This window comes from Apodemus sylvaticus, chromosome 2, assembly GCF_947179515.1.
Source record: "Apodemus sylvaticus chromosome 2, mApoSyl1.1, whole genome shotgun sequence".
Lineage (NCBI taxonomy): Eukaryota > Metazoa > Chordata > Mammalia > Rodentia > Muridae > Apodemus > Apodemus sylvaticus.
In genome coordinates this window covers 30,134,294-30,152,416 of record NC_067473.1, presented here as the reverse complement: position 1 = coordinate 30,152,416, position 18,123 = coordinate 30,134,294, and the positions used below count along the sequence as shown (strand labels likewise).

Sequence of the window (18,123 nt, the reverse complement as noted above, 5' to 3'; positions counted from 1 at the left end):
ACCTGTTTGCTATCTTCTCTTCTATTAGTCAGTAGTACTTCAGGGATTTCATGATGGCATTAAAGTGGGGTCCATCTTGAAGCAAAAACCAAGGTGAACCTGGCAAGAAGCTGCCCCAATTAGGTGTGCATGTGTGAGAGTATGTGTGTCAACGTCCAGGTGTTGTGTGCTAACCACTCTTACTTGGCTCTCTCATGGACACAGGTCTAGCCAGCCCTTGGCCTCAGCCCAAGCAGCAGCTTCCCTCACCGGGTCCCCAGTCTTTCCAGACAGTGGCTTGCATTTCTCCCCAACCCCGGGTATCCATGACAATGGCTCCTAAAGTTGGACAGCACAGTTTGAGTCACGTGTCCTGATCCCGCAGTAGCTCCCATACTGAGGCCCTCCCTGGCTACAGGGCAGAGGCCTTTAGATCACGCGCGCCCGGGAGGCCCTGGCCAGGCCCAACCAATGGGCTGACGGCGCCCTCATGACCCGCGCCAGGAGGGCGTGGGGAGGCAGGCCAGGCGCGCACGCTGCCGGGCAGAATCACCGCCCCCACCTCAGCCGGGACGGGAAGTGAGTCGCCGGGGTCCCCAGTGCAATCCAACCGGAGAGCAGGTCTCAAAGCCGCCTGTACCCCGGCCGAAGCATGGCGGCCGCCAAGGTAAGAACGGCGGGCCGGGGCGATCTGGAGCCCGGAGGGGTCCATCCAGGGTAGCAGATGTGGGGCTCCACCTTGCAGCTGCGGGAGGAGGGGGCGTAGGGGACTGCACTTGTGGCCGCGTGGGTACCGCCGCCCGATCGTGCTACAGAAACTTTGCCAGCCGGACACTCCCACTTGGCCCGGCCAGGAGCGGTGTCCCGCGGGACTGAGCTCTGGCCAGCTAGGAGGAGCGCATGGATAGGGCCAGGTAGCCTGGGGCAGAGAGGAGCCCAGGGACACACAGACCCTTCTGCTACTTCAGGGTTCTCCTGCTTCTGACCCGACTGTTGTTGACCTGGGTTTCTCCTTCCTGGGGCCCATCTGGGGCTGAAGCCTGATCCTCTTACGTTTCAAGGGTTCCGCCCTCCCGCTAGTAGGGAAGTCACCTTGACTTCCGTTTTGGAAACTGGGAGACTTGGCCTGCGCCTGTGCACTGCTAGCCCTGGACCCTTCCCCACCCCCATCTCCCATCTCCCATCCTTCCTCTCCCTCTGTCCATCTGACAACACTTACAAGCCAGCCTCCAAGCCTCAGCGAGGCTTCTTTTTGGAAATGACAAAACAGATTGTCCTGGGAGCTTGTCACTCCTGTGAAGTTCTACTTAAAAGGAATTCTGTGTAATGTGAATCGTTCACGAACCCAGGGAGAAGGCCGCTCTGACAGGTTGACCTTTCCTCTTTCACCGGTTCTTCAAACCTGCACACCATTTCTGCCTCTCTGGACTGCATTTCAACTTTTCTGGCAGAATACCATATTCAGTCCCAATCACTCGAGTCATTGGAATTTATTGCTTTTAATTTTAAGTTCACGAAGGCAGCCCTTTAATCAAGCCTATACAACTTCTTAGATCATTTTAAGTGCAGTGAACTTAAATATACCCAACATTTCAAACATTTGTCCTTAATCAAAACTCTGTGATAACCCTGGAGAGGAAAACATGGCCAACACATCATATTCTTATTTATTCAGGCAAACTAATCACATTTGCAATGGAAATTGTAAGCAGACAAATATATTTAAATACTGTTCTGTGTCTAGAGTCTCTCCAGGCTCCCCAAATCCGCAGTTTTCATGCTCCTAGACTGGGTGCTTTAAGTGTCCTTTCTTTGTAACTATTTGGAGTGTGCACTGGGTGTATTTGCGTCCTTGTCTGTGGATGAGCACTTTGATTTATTTCTGAAACTTCTTTAGTTCTTTCAAGCCAATAGGCTCCCCCTTTTTTGCATTAACTTTGCATGATATTAGAATACAAGCACTCGTCATTTACATACCTGTGGAGGAGTTTAGTTACTTTATGTTACTTTATTTGCAGATAAAGTAATGGTGGGCACTAGAGACAGATGCCTAGGGACCGAAGGAAGACTCGGTAGATACATAGTAACAAGTAAGGAAGCAGACCCAACTTTTTAGTTGCATTTTTTTCTTACTGAGACATCCTATCAGCGACAGTTGGTTTTTATCCAAATCACGAGGCCAAGGAAACTGAAACATTCCTTTCACCTTTACTCTTTGTAAACCTGTGTTCTTTGTTATTTATTCACTGAAAGTCACCTCTCTTCAGTTCTCATGGCTGACATATACAGATATACAATACCTTCCAATAGGACGTAACAAACCTAACTGTAAGTGGACACGAAAGTAAGGATAAAGAGACGGTAAGGAGAAGCTGGGCGTTATGGCACACAGGTTTAATCCCAGTGCATTGGTGGCGGAGGCCAGCCTGGTCTATAAAGAGGATTTCAGGAGAGACAAGAGCTGGTAAACTGAGAAATCCTGTCTTCAACAATGGCAAACAACAACAGCAAGAAAGTAAGATGAACTTAGATGAATGGAAATCAAATGTGTGTTTGGTGTAGGTGACAGCATTTTCTAGCTGCTAAAGCAAAAATAGACCAGTTATTTGGAGAGACTTCACTGTGAACTGTTATCTGTCTCTTTATGCCTTTTTTTTCCCCTGAGTCTTACTATGTAGCCCTGGCTGATCTGGAGTTTGCTATGTGTATCACAGCAGCCTTGAATTCATGAAGATCTAATTGCTTCTTCCTCCTTATAGGGGACTGCACTTGTGGCCCCGTGGGTACCGCCCACACCTAGACATATCCGACCATACCAGGCTCTTCATCCTTATTTATTATATATCTGAACTGGATTAAGAAACCACCGAGGACCACAAATCCACATCTGTGGATTCCATAAGACCATTTCTTGTAATATCTCTCATTATATATAGATCAAGGACAGTATAGTCTGGGTACACTTAAAAGGTCCCAGGTCCATCCTAGTCTAAGAATGAATGTGCCCCATTGAGTTGCATTTGGGTATCATGTTTATCCATCGCTTTTCCAGCTTCTAGCTGGTTCTGGGCAATGCTGACTTTAAGTCTGTGTGTACTTCTTACTTTTTCCTTGGAGTGTAATAAGCCATGCTAGCAGTTAGCTGAACAGAGAGCAATAGGCTGGAAAAATCTCAGCTAGGGGTAGAACTGACATACTTGTAAAAGATTTGAGGAGCGCATGAAAGAAAACCCCACCCCAGTGAAGTATTAGGAAACTGGCCTGTGAGCTTGGGAACCCAACAGTTAGGAGAGAATTCCATGTTTAATATTTTGCTATAGTAAACCACTAGAATTTTTAAGTCGACAGACTGGAAAGATGTAGCCATGGCAATTTCTTAATCTTATCCTAATTCCTGGATCTTTGTAGTGACTCAAATGCAATAATTTATTTCTTTTGTATCTTTCTGTTTTTGGCTTTCCCCCTCAAGTTGCTGCCCAGCAGTAAAAGAGTTACTTTTTTTTTTTTCATGAAATGATCTGAGTTAGCATGTTTAAGATTATCTCAGAAGCGTCCTTGGCACTGGTTACGTTTCCGCATTAAGAATGACCGAATTAAAGTGCTTGAAACTGAAAACTTAGAGAGTACTCACTTAAGTTCAGCCCTAAGACTCAGAGATGCTCATGTGTAAATCCAGACATTCAATACATTACTGGGTTTAGATTAGCCTAGAACTAAAGAAAGGAATTTGGTGATAAAATGCAAGCACCAATTAAAAAAACAAAGTGTTCTCCTGAGTGACCAGAGTTACTGCTGCTGATGTTATCTCCAGAAGGGCGTATTGTTGCTATGAGTGTCCCGGCACCTCTTTTCCCTGAGGGACCCCACACACACAGGCATGGTATAGAATAGAGTTTATTCAGAGTAGGGGATGGGAGTTAATGGTAGAGAAAGGCAGAGAAAGAGAGAGAGAGAGAGAGAGAGAGAGAGAGAGAGAGAGAGAGAAGAGAAGTGGAGTGGAGGCTGGCCAGGACCATGTGGAGAGAGGGGGGAGAGCCCAAGGGCCAGAGAGGTGGGAGAGCGGGAGAGCAAAGAGGGAGAGGAGGGGCAAATGGCCCCTCTTATAGTGCGCCAGATCTATGGGGCGGGGCATTCCTGGCTATTGCCAGGTAGGTGTGGGGTGGAGTTTAGACAGAATACCAACAATGACAATGCATTCAATTGGAATTTTATGCTGTGATCTGTCTACTTGTTGCTAGCGATATTGGCCCCAATGTCAACACCAACTGGACCTCGGCTTCAGAAAAACTAAATCAGAAAAAAAAAGAAAAGAAAAGAAAAAAAAAAAACTCTAGAGACCCCAGAGTAGTAGCTCATTACTACTAACCTGAGGGAATCTGAGGGAAGACTTCTCAGAAGTGTGACTACATGCCAGAAAGTATGAATAGCAATCAGAAAGGTACACACACACACACACACACACACTCACACACACAGTGTCAGGAACAACAAATCAGAAGCTGAATAATGAGAACATGTGTTACACTGGGAAATAGCATGTGCTTAAAAAAATGACTAACAATAAGGAATGGTTGCTAGATACCGAATTACGTTCCAAATGGCTTTTAGTTTTAACTCTGTTAATGAATCTGTCTTTTGAATTAGATATTAGTACTGCCATCTCTGCAATAAATGAAGACTCAGAAACCCTAAACTGTGCTTTGAGACAAATGGGAACTGCTAGTTATGAAGTTTTAAGTCTGGATTCTAATCCTGCCTTGCTGGCTCCAGAGAGTGTCTGTCACACTGGCCCTGTGGTGGCAGAGCCTGTGGCAAGGGCATATTTCGATTTAGAACTGGAGGTGTGAGTGATGATTTAGGAGAAGTCAGGCTCCTCCCTAAAAATCAGACTTTTAATTAAGGATTGGTTATAGAGTGCTTCCTGTGTGCCGGGTGTTTTTTGTCTTCACTTTCCAGGTGGAGAAAAAAAAAAGGATCTTCAGTGTGTGAATTCTTCAGTTTTTCAGTTCATAAGAGAGCCAGCCTGGATTTTAACTCTGCTTGTGGGTCTTCAGAACTGCTGCTAGCTCTTTGGCAGACTGATCTTTGTACTATGTAGGAGAGAGAGAATTGTCGGAAACCAGGTCTCGACTAGCTCAGGTTGACCTTGAACTCCGGGCAGATCAGGATGACCTTGATCTGTGCTCTCCTTACCAGTCTCCCTCCCTGTGCTGTGATTACAAGCGTTAGTCACCACATCCTGCATAAAGAGAGCAGTTGTTAAGATGCCGCGGATGCATTTTAAGGGAGCAGGTTACTACCATGCCTTTCCTGTTTGCCTTTTTAAGAGTTTTCCAAATCCTTAGAGATGGGTGGACCTTGGAATTTGTGAAGTGTAAGATCTTTATTCTTCCTGTCCTCGATTCTGCCTTCTACCAGATGAAGATATGAAGTCCTAGGAAAATTTGCAGTTGCTCCCAGTTAACTTGAGCTCCGTTGCTCTTTAAGACTGTTCTTGGGCGGTGGCTCCCAGGCGTTGGAATCATCTAGACACGTCTAAGCGCTGCTGATGCAGGACTCCCATCCCATTTCAGGACTGAGTTGACATCTGGTGTGGCAGGCTGCCACTATTCAAGTGATCTCCCTTGTGATTCACTGTTGGCTTTGAGGACAAGACAGGAGAGGAGTCAGACCTGTAGGACATGGAATGGGGAGGGAATGGTGTTCTAACTTGAAGGAGGGTCAGGTGGGGACAATCGATTCTTTTTTTCTTTTAAACTGATCTTGCTTGTGATTCCTTGCTGCTTAGATATCAAGGTCATATAATTTTGTCATTACCTGAGATTTAGATTTTTAGCACCCAAATCATCTAAAAGTTTCTTTGGGTTCTTGTAATGTGTCAGTGGTTTTCTGTGGCCAGAGTAGGTACCTGGGGGGCAAGGCGGGGAGCACTGTAGTGAATGACTGGACTTCTAGCCCATTCCTTTATCCTGGTCCGGTACATGAGGATTCTAGTATTCCCTCATTTGGGGCCTATTGCTATACAAGCATTGGTCCACAGAGAGAGGACTGGAGGGCAGGTATCTTAGTTAGGGTTTCTGTTGCTGTAACAAAATACCATGACCATAAAACAAGTTGTGGGGTAAAGGGTTCATTTGGCTTACACTTCCCCACCGAAGGAAGTCAGGACAGGAACTCAAAAAGGCATAAACCTGGAGGCAGGAGCTGATGCGCAGGCCGTGGAGGGATGCTGTTTACTTGCTCCATTCACATTCTTCAGCCTGTTTTCTTATAGAACCTGCGACCACCATGCCAGGGATGACACCTGCAATGGGCTGGGCCCTCCCCCACTGATCACTTATTGAGAAAATGCCTTACAGCGGGCTCTCATGGAGGCATTTCCTCAACAGAGGCTTCCTCCAATCTGATGACTCTAGCTTGTGTCAAGTTGCCTGTACTCTAGGTGAGGAGAGAAGTGTAGAGTGTAAGAAAGCCAGGTGGCATGGTGTGTTTTTGGACACTGAGTTCTCTTTGAAGATGTCACAGGATCATTGGCTTCCTTTACCAGGGCCAACTCTTGGCCACTTGCCCGGTGACCAGCTCTGCCATACTGAGGCATTTCTTTGTCTTGACTATCTGTGAGGATGAGGCCTACTGAACCGTTCGCTCCTCTGCTCCCTGTTGTTGTTTGCACCCACCCCTACTTCATGTATCCTTGGTTTTAGGGTGGGCTTTGGGACTGAAGACTCTGGCCTGCTGGAGCCGTGGGTAGGTTCTGTGTGAAGAGGAGGATGAACTTGTTGAAGTAGCTATGGAAACCCGCAGTAGCTGAGCAAATCTGTCTTAAGGATTTGTCCACCCAGACACTTCCTGTCTGTACAGCCAACTCGTTTTAATGGTTGCTTTAGCTAGAGACCTCTGAGGTAATTCCCCAGTGCATGTGTGGAGCATGGTCCGATATTTCTGCTCGTCACTCTGCAATGTTTAATAGCACTCACAACCTCCCTTCCCTTTGGAAAACTTGCATGTAGTTGCATGAACGAAGAAAAAAACTAGGTGGTTCCTTTTGAATTTCCGTGTTGACAACACAGTTCATTCACAATAATTGAGATTTCTTTGAAATTCAACCCCAGGAAAACTGTAACCACAGGTGGAAGGAAATCAAGACAAAGTGACCAGCCTAACAAGAGTCATCCAGTAGAGCAGTTTTTTGTTACCCATGAATACTGCTGATGGCTGTCTTAGTTAGGGTTTTATTGCTGGGAACAGACACCATGACCAAGGCAACTCTTATAAGGACAACATTTAATTGCGACTGGCTTACAGGTTCAGAGGTTCAGCTCCTTATCATCAAGGTGGGAACATGGTTTCATCCAGGCAGGCTTGGTGCAGGAGGAGCTGAGAGTTCTACATCTTCATCTGAAGACTGCTAGCAGAATACTGACTTGCAGGCAGATAGGAAGAGGCCACACCTTCTTATAGTGCCTCTTCCTGGGCCAAGCATCTGCAAACAATGACAATGGGAGAGTCACATGTTTCATGATAAGCTTACTACTGTTCATGCCAAGATAGCTATTGTATAAGAGGTGTGTAGTACCATGGGTAAGGAAGTTGGTAAGGGAGTCTAACTTGAACAATGGGTGGTGCATGTTCAGGAGGTATTAGGATTGGACATGATGTGATTTGGAGATGTCCGTTCTGAGTTCAGGTCCCCTTGTGAGTGAAGCTGTTAGCATGTTAGCATTTCTGCGGAGGACTGGCTAATTCCTGAGTTTACTTTCCTAAGTAAGAAGAGGCTACCAGGGCCCTTCTCCCACAGTCTTTTATTCAGTGACTAGAAAGTTCGAGAACCCAATTTTGCTCCTGGAATTTGGACATTGATCTCTCTGGGTACTCCGTATTACCCTATGGAAAACCATAGGAATATCAAAAAAAAAAGTTTAATAGGAATATCAAAAAAAAATGTCTATTGGAGCCTGTGGGACATTCTACCTAACTGTAAACAAAGGGACAGGTACTTGAATGATACAGAGCTTTATTGAAACTCACGGTAGAGGTGAAACCTGGCTGCTTTAGTGGTGTGTCCGTGTGGGCCACCTGGTCTACCTGGGCAGCACGAAATTCTTGTCATGCCCATCCAGAGTTCAATCAGACACATTTCCTCGGATGCTTCCCTTGGGCCCTTGTTAGAAGTGCTGTGTGTGCATGGAGCTAGGCCCCAGGCCTGATGCTAGGGCATCTGCATTTTACTTAGTTCCCCCGAAGTTTGGTTGGTATGCATCTGGAGTCTTTTTTACGTTGTAATTAAAGGCCTTTGTTTAATAAGAATGTGGCGACTTTGTATTCATTGTTAGTCCAGCCTTTTGCAGAGTTAAATACACAGTGTCAAAATCGTGTATACATTTTGGGTCTTTGCTTTCAGTATCCCTCTGCGCCCAGGAATTACTTTGTAGCACATCTCAGGGGGGAGTATGTAAGGGTTCAGTGTAAGGGTTGTGCTTTTCACCCATTTCTTCACTGCTCTCCTGCCTGTTGATTTTTGACATTCTCACCAGTGCTCACAGGTGATCTCTGATCTCTGTTTTCACTCTGTTCTCTGGGCTAGCTGTTTCATATTTACATATCAAAGCAGACCTGACCTCCAGGTTCTCCCAGCATCCCTCTGTTTCTATCTGGCCCCAACCCTGAACTTTCCAGCCTAGGGGTTTGTCTGTTTTTTTTTTCACCAGAGGCGCCCTCTATATAATCCGGACATTTTGCTCTCTCTCCCCTCCTACCCCTGTCTTTCTCTCTCTGCACATAAACTCCTTTTTCCTCTCTTCTCCACTCCCCACTCTCTACCTTCCCATGTCGACTTCCCTGGGCTCCTTCCTTGGTGCCAGTGAACTTGCCTTCACAATAAACCTGGAATTCATGTAATCTAATCTGGTTTGAATTGGTTCATTTCACCTTCGAAGAAGTAATTTATCACTAGCCTCAGGTGATCCTGTCCTTGTTTTACCAATTTTGTAGGCTTAGTGACAAACGCTCAGACTTGATGTCCCCTCTCGCTATCTCTACTCCTCCCTTGTGGGCATCTCTCCAGATTCCCTGAATTTGGTGGGAGATTGGTGCCTCCTGGGCTCTGCCTCTCCTCTCTTCAGTGCCTGTTACCTGTCTTTAAAGAGTGGCCTCGCCTGTGGACCTGAGCTCCTGTCTGTACGATTCAATGTTTGCTGTAAAACTCAGCTTGGGTAGCTCAGAGATATTTCAAATTTTGCTCAGATTGAACTTGTCTGGTTCCCCCAAGAAGTTCCTTTTCCTAAGGTCGGGCCTTTAGACAAAAGCCAACATGAACTTGAAGAAGGTTCCTACTTGCTAAAAAAGTGAGTCACTCTTCTTATCTCTGGCTAGAGGAACATTTGGCTCTCGATTAACAAATGAATGTGGTGACTTGCCAGGGTCAGTCCTGGACATTCTTCAGTTAACCCTGGAAGTCTTTCCCCCTGTTGTTTCTTTTTGCTTCCTGGGAGATAGCCTTGACAGTGTGGAATAAACTTTTTAACTCGTGGAACAGGGATTTTGGTTTCTGCCGCCCATTTTTGTTCAGAACTGAGTACATCTACTTGGTGTTTCTTACTTTCTGTCTGCTGTCTTGTTTCCTCTGGGGAGCACTGAGAGGCTATCTGCAGGCATTTGCGTGTGCCAGTTAAGCCCATGTCCTTTCCTGGCGTGCATGTCCTGTCCGTCCAGGTCCTTATTACTTCTTAGTTACACAGTCATCGTGGCTTCCACACTGCCTTTGCCTCTTCCCTTTCCGTTCTTCCCACAGCTCCCAAGGTAATCCTCAGAGGTTGGTTCATGTTGCCACAATAGTAGCAACAGTATGTTCACAGGCACAGGACTTAGCAGTTTTAAAAACTGCATTCAGAAGTGTAGCTGGCACCCACTGCTTGCCAGTCCCATTCTAAGTGCTGTTTGTCTGGAGCGGGGGAAGTGACACTTGGTATGGCTTGTTTTCAAGATGACCTTAGGGACTACGATAAGCAAAGAAGCAAGCTCCATTATTTGAGCTTTCTATTCATCTTGCAACAAGCAGGGAAGGTGCCGCTACTGTTATTTGACAGGTCAGAAATTTGAGGCCCTGAAAGATTATGTGAAAGTGATGTCTCTGTCTTTTCTCTATTTTCACACTTAGAACAGCTAGGCACTTTAATAAGCACTATAAATCATGTAACTTAATCCACACAGTAGGCATAGGTTCTGCTGTTATTATCTCTGTTCAGATGGGGAAACTTATCTGGTATAGAATAGTTAAGTTTCATGAGATAGAGATCATGCTCTCCAGGGTCACACAGCTTGTAATCCAGGGAGTGGCACTATTTGGAGGTGTGGTCTTATTGGAGTAGGTGTGACCTTGTTGGTGGAAGTGTAGCCTTGTAGGAGGAAGTGTGTCCCTATGGGCATGGGCTTTAAGACCCTCATCCTAGCTATCTTTGGAACAAGAGGTGGAACTCTCAGCTCCTCCAGCCACATGTCTGCAATCCCCCCACCTATATGATAATTGACTGAAATGAACCTCTGAACCTGTAAGCCAGCCCCAATTAAATGTTGCCCTTGATAAGAGTTGCCTTGGTCATGGTGTCTGTTCACAACAGTAAAACCCTAAGACATCATTCATAGATTTATTCATCCATCCATCCATCCATCCATCCATCCATCCTTCATCTTTATTTTGGGGTCAGGGTCCTTTTACATACCCGTGGCTGTCCTGGATCTCACTATATAGACCAATCTGGCCTTTAGATTTCAGAGATCTGCCTGGCTCTGCCTCTGCCTCTGCCTGCAAAGTGCTGGAATCAAGGAAGTTCCTTCCTCCACCTTTCCTGGGAGGTATCCAATGACAGTTTGCAATGAACTTTTCCTTTTTTAAGCCATGCAGCAGCTATTTTGGTTTCCTTCCTGCGCCTGTTTCATTCAGCATTGAGTACGTCTTCAGAGTTGTATTTTTGTGCTAGGTTTGTTTTGATTACTCATCGTAGTTTATATGTAGTCTTTCAAGTTTTGTCAGTCTTTGGGTTATCACTTCTTTTTTTATTTCTTTGATGCTTATTTCATGAGGGGAATTTTATTATTTTTCCTGCACTTCCTGCACTTTCCCATAACTTCTACTTCACTGACTACACTCAGCCCTTTTGTGCTTCTTAATCTTGATGTTTTCTGAAAGCACCAGTTCTAAAAACTTGATTGAATTAGGGTCCTGCATTTAGTTGTGCCTAGCATGCTAGATGGTACCAAGTGCTCCCTCCCATCAAGTGCTGGCCTATGACTCTTGGCTGTTTGTTGGGAGGTTATGTTTGATGAGTGGGTTGAGATATTGTGATTCAGGTTCACCTGCTGTTTGTTAATGGCTGATTACTAAATTTGAATATTAACTCCCTGCTCAGCACGGAGTAGGAAAGCTAGTTTTCATTCTTTAAGTACTCAGACTTATTCTTATGAGTGCACATAGTGACTATTACAAACGGGATGAGTGTTAACCAGTGGGTATAATTTGTGTTTAGGGTGATAAGATAGTGCTGGTGGAGTCTAACATTTATACTGAACTGTTCTCTTAAAAATGGTATCTTTAATGTAAAGTGCTAGATTACCAAAATAAAGCCAAGTATGGTAGAAACAGATGGAACACACTGGATAAAGAAGAATTGACCCATTTCTATTAGCCCGTAGTGGACGATTACTACTTATCAAAGGGAGTCAAGTTGAAAAAGAGTAGAAAAATAGAGCTTTTTTCATTTTACTGTATTGTTTTTAGTTCTGTTGACCAAAATATATTACCTAGGAAAAATGTAAAAGAAGATTCCAGAATTAGAAAATGAGAGAAGAACCGTTCTGTAATTTGCAAATAATAATTGACTCAGGTAAGAATTATCTACAGATATTACAAGGTTTTGGTGAATGAGGGCTAGAATTCCCTTCTTCTCAAAGTTTTACCTGGTAAATGGCTTACTTACAAGAGAAGCAAAGGACCTTCCCAATGGGGAGTTATAGTTCAACCTAGTGGTCCTAAGTGTGTGTATCTACTGAAGTGCAATGGGAACTGTCCAAGAAGATCTTTAAAGTTCTTTCATTGGACTTTAAAAATGGATTATGAGTGCAAAAAACTGAAGAAAAGGAGACTCCCAGAGAGAGATGAACAAATGCAGTGCTTGATTGTGGTTGCAAAATGCATGTGAGTGAAGCAACAGTTGACTCAGTTGAAACAATGTGTATTTATTGGAGTATATTCATTTGCTAGGCCTTCCATAAGAAGGTGTCAACGACCAGTCAGATTAAATAGTTGGAACTAATTTTCACAATTAATTGGAGAGCTAACAGTCTGATATTAAGATCTAGGCAAGGTTGTCTGTCCCTACAGCCTCTGTCCTTGGCTGCTGGTGGGTTGTCATGTCCTTCCATGCTAGGTTATATTTTGGAAGTTGTTAAAATGTGCGTGAATGATCTCCAAGAGAATGCAGGATGGAGAGTAAGCTGTTAACTATATCATGGAGGAGTTGAGACTGTTGTAAGGGAGATGAGTCCATTGTGAACACAGAAAGGCTTCTTCCAAAGGTGATACCTTGAGAAGCCCTCCTTTTTGATTGTGAAAGTTCAGTGTCATTGTCAGGAACAGTTGTCAGCAAGTCCCCAACAACACTTGCAGCTACTTCCAAGCATATTGGGTCATCCGGTGCCTTGAGGCTTAGTGCTATCCTTACTAAAACCTTTGGAGAGCTCCACTTAGAACCCCACTTAGGGAGTTAACTGGGGTTCCCTTAGGGTTTTTAGTCTTGTAAGAATCAAGTTGAGGGCAATAATTATTAGAATGTAAGAGAAAAATCCCAGACCAGGAAAGCTACAAATCTCAGAAGCTATGGAGATAAGGAAGATTCGGAAAAGGAAGGAAGCCAACCGTGCCTTTTGAGTTGGGGTCAGAGGTCAGCAATAGAAGCCCGAGGCAGACATCCGTGGGGCAAGAGTGCCAGAGTGTCTGGAAAGTAGGCCCAGGCCATGGCCAGTACCTGAAAGAAAAAGAGAAAAGAAAAAGGGAAAGTTACACTGGTGTGAATAGTTCAGAAAACCTGGCATGCCTGCCCCATGGTTCTGGATATGGTTGCTGTGAGGGTGGGAATTTTTGGAAGGAAAAATACATTATCTCACCAAAGGGATATTTATTCCTCACATGTCTTTGGCTTAAAGTGAATCGGCTTTCTTAAGGTGTGGTTTCTTGGCCTGGAGATTGGGCACAGTTGGATTAATTCTTTAGTATTGGCTAGTTTAGAATGTTAGGTGTCTAGCCAATGTCAGATACACATGGCATTCTTCTGAGCAGGAAGACACATCTTTCCCTAGTGGTGCTCATCAGAGAGAGCCCTGGTCAAGGCTACTGTGACATTCTCTATTCTGAAGTGGTAACTCTATCATAATCTAAGAGATAGGCCGAATTAAAGAGATGGAATCTATTTCCATCATGAAAATCTGGTCCCAAAGCTGTTCACAAGAAGGGATTGGTGTCTGGGTTTGGGTTTGGTGACATTGTCCCAAACTGAAAGACTTTGGCTGTATAAACAAGCCTAAAGTTTTCAGTTCACAAGAGAATTAGATCTCTTAAGGCTGTTGAGTTTACCAGCAACTTCCTTAAATCCTCCAGGAATCTCACTTAATCTTTTCCCAAAGGCCTTCTCTAGCCAGGGCACTTAGCTCCAGCTCAGACCCATGGCCTGTACCCAACCTGCTGACGTCATCTAAAATCTATTTTGTCCTTCCAAGAGATGGGCTTGGCAGTTTGATCCCCAACCAGTATTTCCTTCTGCCTACAGAGCAGTCTAGTTTGGTAGTTTTGCTGCACCATAAGTCAGATCCTTCAGGCACAGGTGGCCCGAGGGGGGGGGGGTGAGGAACCAGACCCTAGTCCCAGAACTCTTAGCTGGAGAATCAGATATTCTCCGAATTGCTATTTTTGGGGATACTGCCCTAAGCCATCTGGACAGTTTTTGTCTCTTGTTTTCATATTCAGTTTTTAAAATTTTTGTTAATTAATTAATTAATTAATTAATTGATTAATTTGTGTACATGTTTGCAGAGGCCAGAAGTTAATGCTAGGTATCTTCTTCAGTTACTCTCAGAAAACAGATAACAGTCTTCATTGAACCTGAGATCTCCTATTCAGTCAGGCTGTTGGGCCAGCAAACTGTAGGATCCACTCATGTATGCTTCTCCAGTGCTGAAACTGCATACATGTGTGGTCGGTCCCACTTGGCATTTTATGTGAGTGCTGGGAACAGGAACTCAGATTCTCAAGCTTGCCTGTGAAACACTTTGCTGACTGAGCCACCCCTGACCCCCTGTCCAGCCCTGACTGAGGCATTACTCCCCCACCCAGACCCCCTCAGCTCCTCAGATCCCATCTTTGACTGCTGAGCCCATTAACAAGAGATGCATTCACTGCTAAGCATTCACACGGTTGGTTCTTCTTCCCCTGTGTTGAGGATTCCACCTTTCACTTGTCTCCCATCTCTGTTCCTCCAAGCTCAGCCCCAGGTTCCCTGTTCAGCAATGCCTCATGGACACCTTCGTCTCTTCAGCAACTTGAACAGAGTCTGGCGGGGACCTTTGGCCTGATTTTCTCCCAGGGTTATTTGCCTTCCGCATTGATTTGCCCCTAGAGGACAGTGACATTGAGAACTTTGCCCCTTGGCCTGGTTTGCATCTTGTTTTTGCCCCCTCAGCTGCTTGATCTTTAACTGGTTCGTACACACCTCATGTTGGTCTTCCTGTATGGCTTCTCATTTGTGCTGTTTTTAAAAACCAGACTTCTTGCTTAACTTATAGAGGCAATGAACACCCGTGTATTTTTCTAGTGCCTTTTTCGGTCTCTTTCTCTCTCCTTCAGCTGGGGTTGTTCCATTGTGAGAGTTCACTAGTGATCACTGGTACCCTGTGATCAACAGTGTGACCTGCTACCATTTGGATCAAATCTTCTGCTTCAGAGAGAGCTTTTGAGGTCTCCCCTGCTCGGGTATCTTGTGCCATCCGTTCAGGTGGGCTGTTCTGACCTTGCAAGGATAAGGCTGCTGCAGAGCCAAGCAGGGCTACATCTGTCCCCGGCTCTGCATTGTCCTGCAGTCTTTGTTCTCTTTCTCTCTTTTAAGAGGTGAGATTCATGTTGCTTGGTAGACAAAGAGTCAGAACTTTACACACACCCTTGCAGCGACCATAAGTAAGGTCCAGGTGGCACCAAAGGAGGAGAATCTGGTTAGAGAGGCGGCAGGTCTCCTTGGAGGACGAAGCATTTGACTCCATTTTCGAAAGGAAAAACATTGTTTAGAATTCTCCTTATGGATATTTCCCATAATCTTCAAAGGTGACGTAGTACCACGAGCTCTATTTCCCTATTGAGTCAGTAATAGGTATCAATTTATAGCCAGCAGTTTATTCTTTCCATTCCCATTCTTATTTATTTATTTAAATATTTTATGTAAGTACACTGTAGCTGTCTTCAGACACCTCAGAAGAGGACATCCGATCTCATTACAGATGGTTGTGAGCCACCGTGCGGTTGCTCACTGGTGGGATTTGAACTCAGGACCTCCGGAAGAGCAGCCCGAGTTCTTCACTACTGAGCCATCTCTCCAGACCTCCATTCCCATTCTTACAAATGAACCTCAGACCCCCTAGGACATCAGTAAGCTTGGCTTTAGAAGGTGTTTGTACCTGGAACCTTCTCTTCCCTCCTTCCTTTTATCTGTCTTTTTTCTTCCCTTTCTCTTTCCCTCTTTTTCTTTGTAGTGTTGGGATTGCAGACGTGCAAGGCGTGCACTGTGCATCTGTAGTAGGCACAGTAGTAGGTCTGTAGTAGGTCTAAACAAGGCTTCTGTCTATTCATTGTTCACTTTGCCTTTCCTTTGTTCCCTTCCTTGCCCTGCCCTGCCCTTCCCGTCCGCCTCTCTCTCTCTCTCTCTCTCTCTCTCTCTCTCTCTCTCTCTCCTCCTTCCTTTCTTTCCTTTCTTCCTTTGTATTGTCTTTTTTTTTTTGAGACAGAGTCTCACACCGCAGCCTTGCTGCAGGCTGGCACTCACTGTGTGGGTCATGCTGGCCTGGCTAGAGTTGCAGGTTTTGACCTGCCCATATGCATGCTGAGGATCAGACTTCACGCTCTGGAAGAGCAGCCAGTGCCCTTAACTGCTGAGTGTCTCCAGCCTGTAAATAGGACCCTTCCTCCCCTCCCCCATTCCCTCCTGCCTTACCCCCCACCCCCCACTTCTTTTTGGACAAGGACTCACTATGTAACCGAATCCCTATACAGACCAGGCTGGCTTTGAACTCACCAAGCCCTAACAAAATTTCTTAAAAGCAGGAGGATTCACAATGTCATTTTCCCACCTGAATTCTTACAGTAATTGCATATCTGTAATGGACCAGTCTTGCATGCATTCTACCACTTTCGTTTTCTGTTCAGCCATTTTTGAATTGCTATATAAATACAGCTTCGTTTTGACCCACGTCCTCTTGTTTTCTTCATCTCATGCTGGTTCTGGGCACCTGAAAAGTAGGATAACATTTTGCTTCAAACCCTGGATTGTGCCTGTTCAGACTCTGCCATGTGCTGTGAGTTCTATGTGGCTCAGGGTTTCTCTTGCTGCAACGAAACACCATGACCAAAAAGCAGGTTGGGGAGGAAAGGGTTTATTACACTTACACTTGCATACTGCTGTTTTATCATCACAGGCTGTCAGGCTAGGATTTCACACAGGGCAGCAACCTGGAGGCAGGAGCTGGTGCAGACCATGGAGGGATGCTGCTTACTGGCTTGCTCCTAATGGTTTGCTCGGCCTGCTTCCTCACAGAACCTAAGAGCTGGTGGCTCAGGGATGGCTGGGTCTCTCCACAGCAGTCACTAGTTAAGAAAGTGCCTTACAGCCAGATGTTACAGAGGCATTTTCTCACTTGAGCTACTCTCTTTTCCTATGACTTTGGCTCCTGTCAGGTTGACATGAAACGATCTAGCATGAGCACATGTGCGCATGCGCGCACCCCCCCATACCCACACCACTGTATCTATATCTATGTAGATCTATGTTTCAATTTCTTCATCTATAAAAGATACATAATTTCACCTATTTGAGGCGCAGTTAGAAAGTCCCAGTGTGTTTATGCTTGCAAAGTTTAGACTATAGCTAGGGGCATTGTAAGTTTTCCGTGAGTATCAGCTGTGTTACTCAGAGCTGGAAAAGTTGCTTGGAGTGTCATCCAAAGGCCCTGGGGTATGCCTGAGGGTGGCGGAGTGCTCAGCTGTGTAAGAAGGTGCTGTCCCCAGGATGAGCTCGTGCCTGTTTGAATGTCCTTTGGTTTTGTTCCATCTGGTTTTTTGATGCTGCTGCATTTGGAAGAGGTTGATGCCCAGGAGAACTTTGAACAGAGAATGTGTTGCTTAATGGAAGCCATTTCTCTACTGACCCTTTGCTTGAGTTTCCCTGTATACTTACTAAGTTGTCTGGGCTCTAGTAGCTTGTGCTAGCTTAGGTAGGGCCTCTCAGTGCTTTAGAATGGTGTTGTAGGCTTTTACGCTCCTTTGTTCCCCAGCAGTGCTATGCATTCCCGTCTTCAAGACAGGGCAATCAGGTTTTATTCATTTAAGGAGCAGTAGTAATCTGACGCTTGCTAATAGGTAACAAATTATATTGGGAGGGATAATTACAATTGCAGCTGGTTCCTAATTATTCTGCAATCTCTGCACTTTCAAAAAATTCATACTAACTTCAGCTTACAGTACTGGAGAGTGATATTCTTCATTAGGTCAGTCATGATACTAAACGACAAAGACTTAAATGTCATGTCCAGCGTTATCCTGTGCCTGATTCATTGGAGGGCTTCGGACCACGCCTCCTACATCTCTCAGGGGTTAAAATGAATACCTGAATGACCTGATTCTGGGCTTCTTTCTGATTTTGTAATGTAGAGCCTCCCATTTAAGAATCTGAAATACCTGTTTCTTCCTCTGGAAAATAGATGAATTAATGGCTTTTCACCTTAGAGAGTTCAAGTGGTGTGAAGTGAGATCTTCTTTGAAGCACTGAGTACTAGAATGGCTGTGGAAAAGCTACCCACATCTTACTATGGCTAAAACTAAACGGTCCAGTCGCTATC

General features: G+C 45.1%; 1 protein-coding gene across 1 annotated transcript in view; it reads left to right on the top strand.

Annotated features, from left to right (window-relative positions):
• The first annotated feature begins 447 nt into the window (after window positions 1-447).
• Window positions 448-18,123, top strand: part of Slc25a13 (solute carrier family 25 member 13) — a 180,688-nt gene continuing 163,012 nt past the window's right edge. Inside the window, exon 1 of the mRNA XM_052173222.1 lies at window positions 448-646. Coding sequence (XP_052029182.1) covers window positions 632-646 — 15 coding nt within the window. The 5' untranslated portion in view covers window positions 448-631. The remainder of the gene's footprint in view (window positions 647-18,123) is intronic.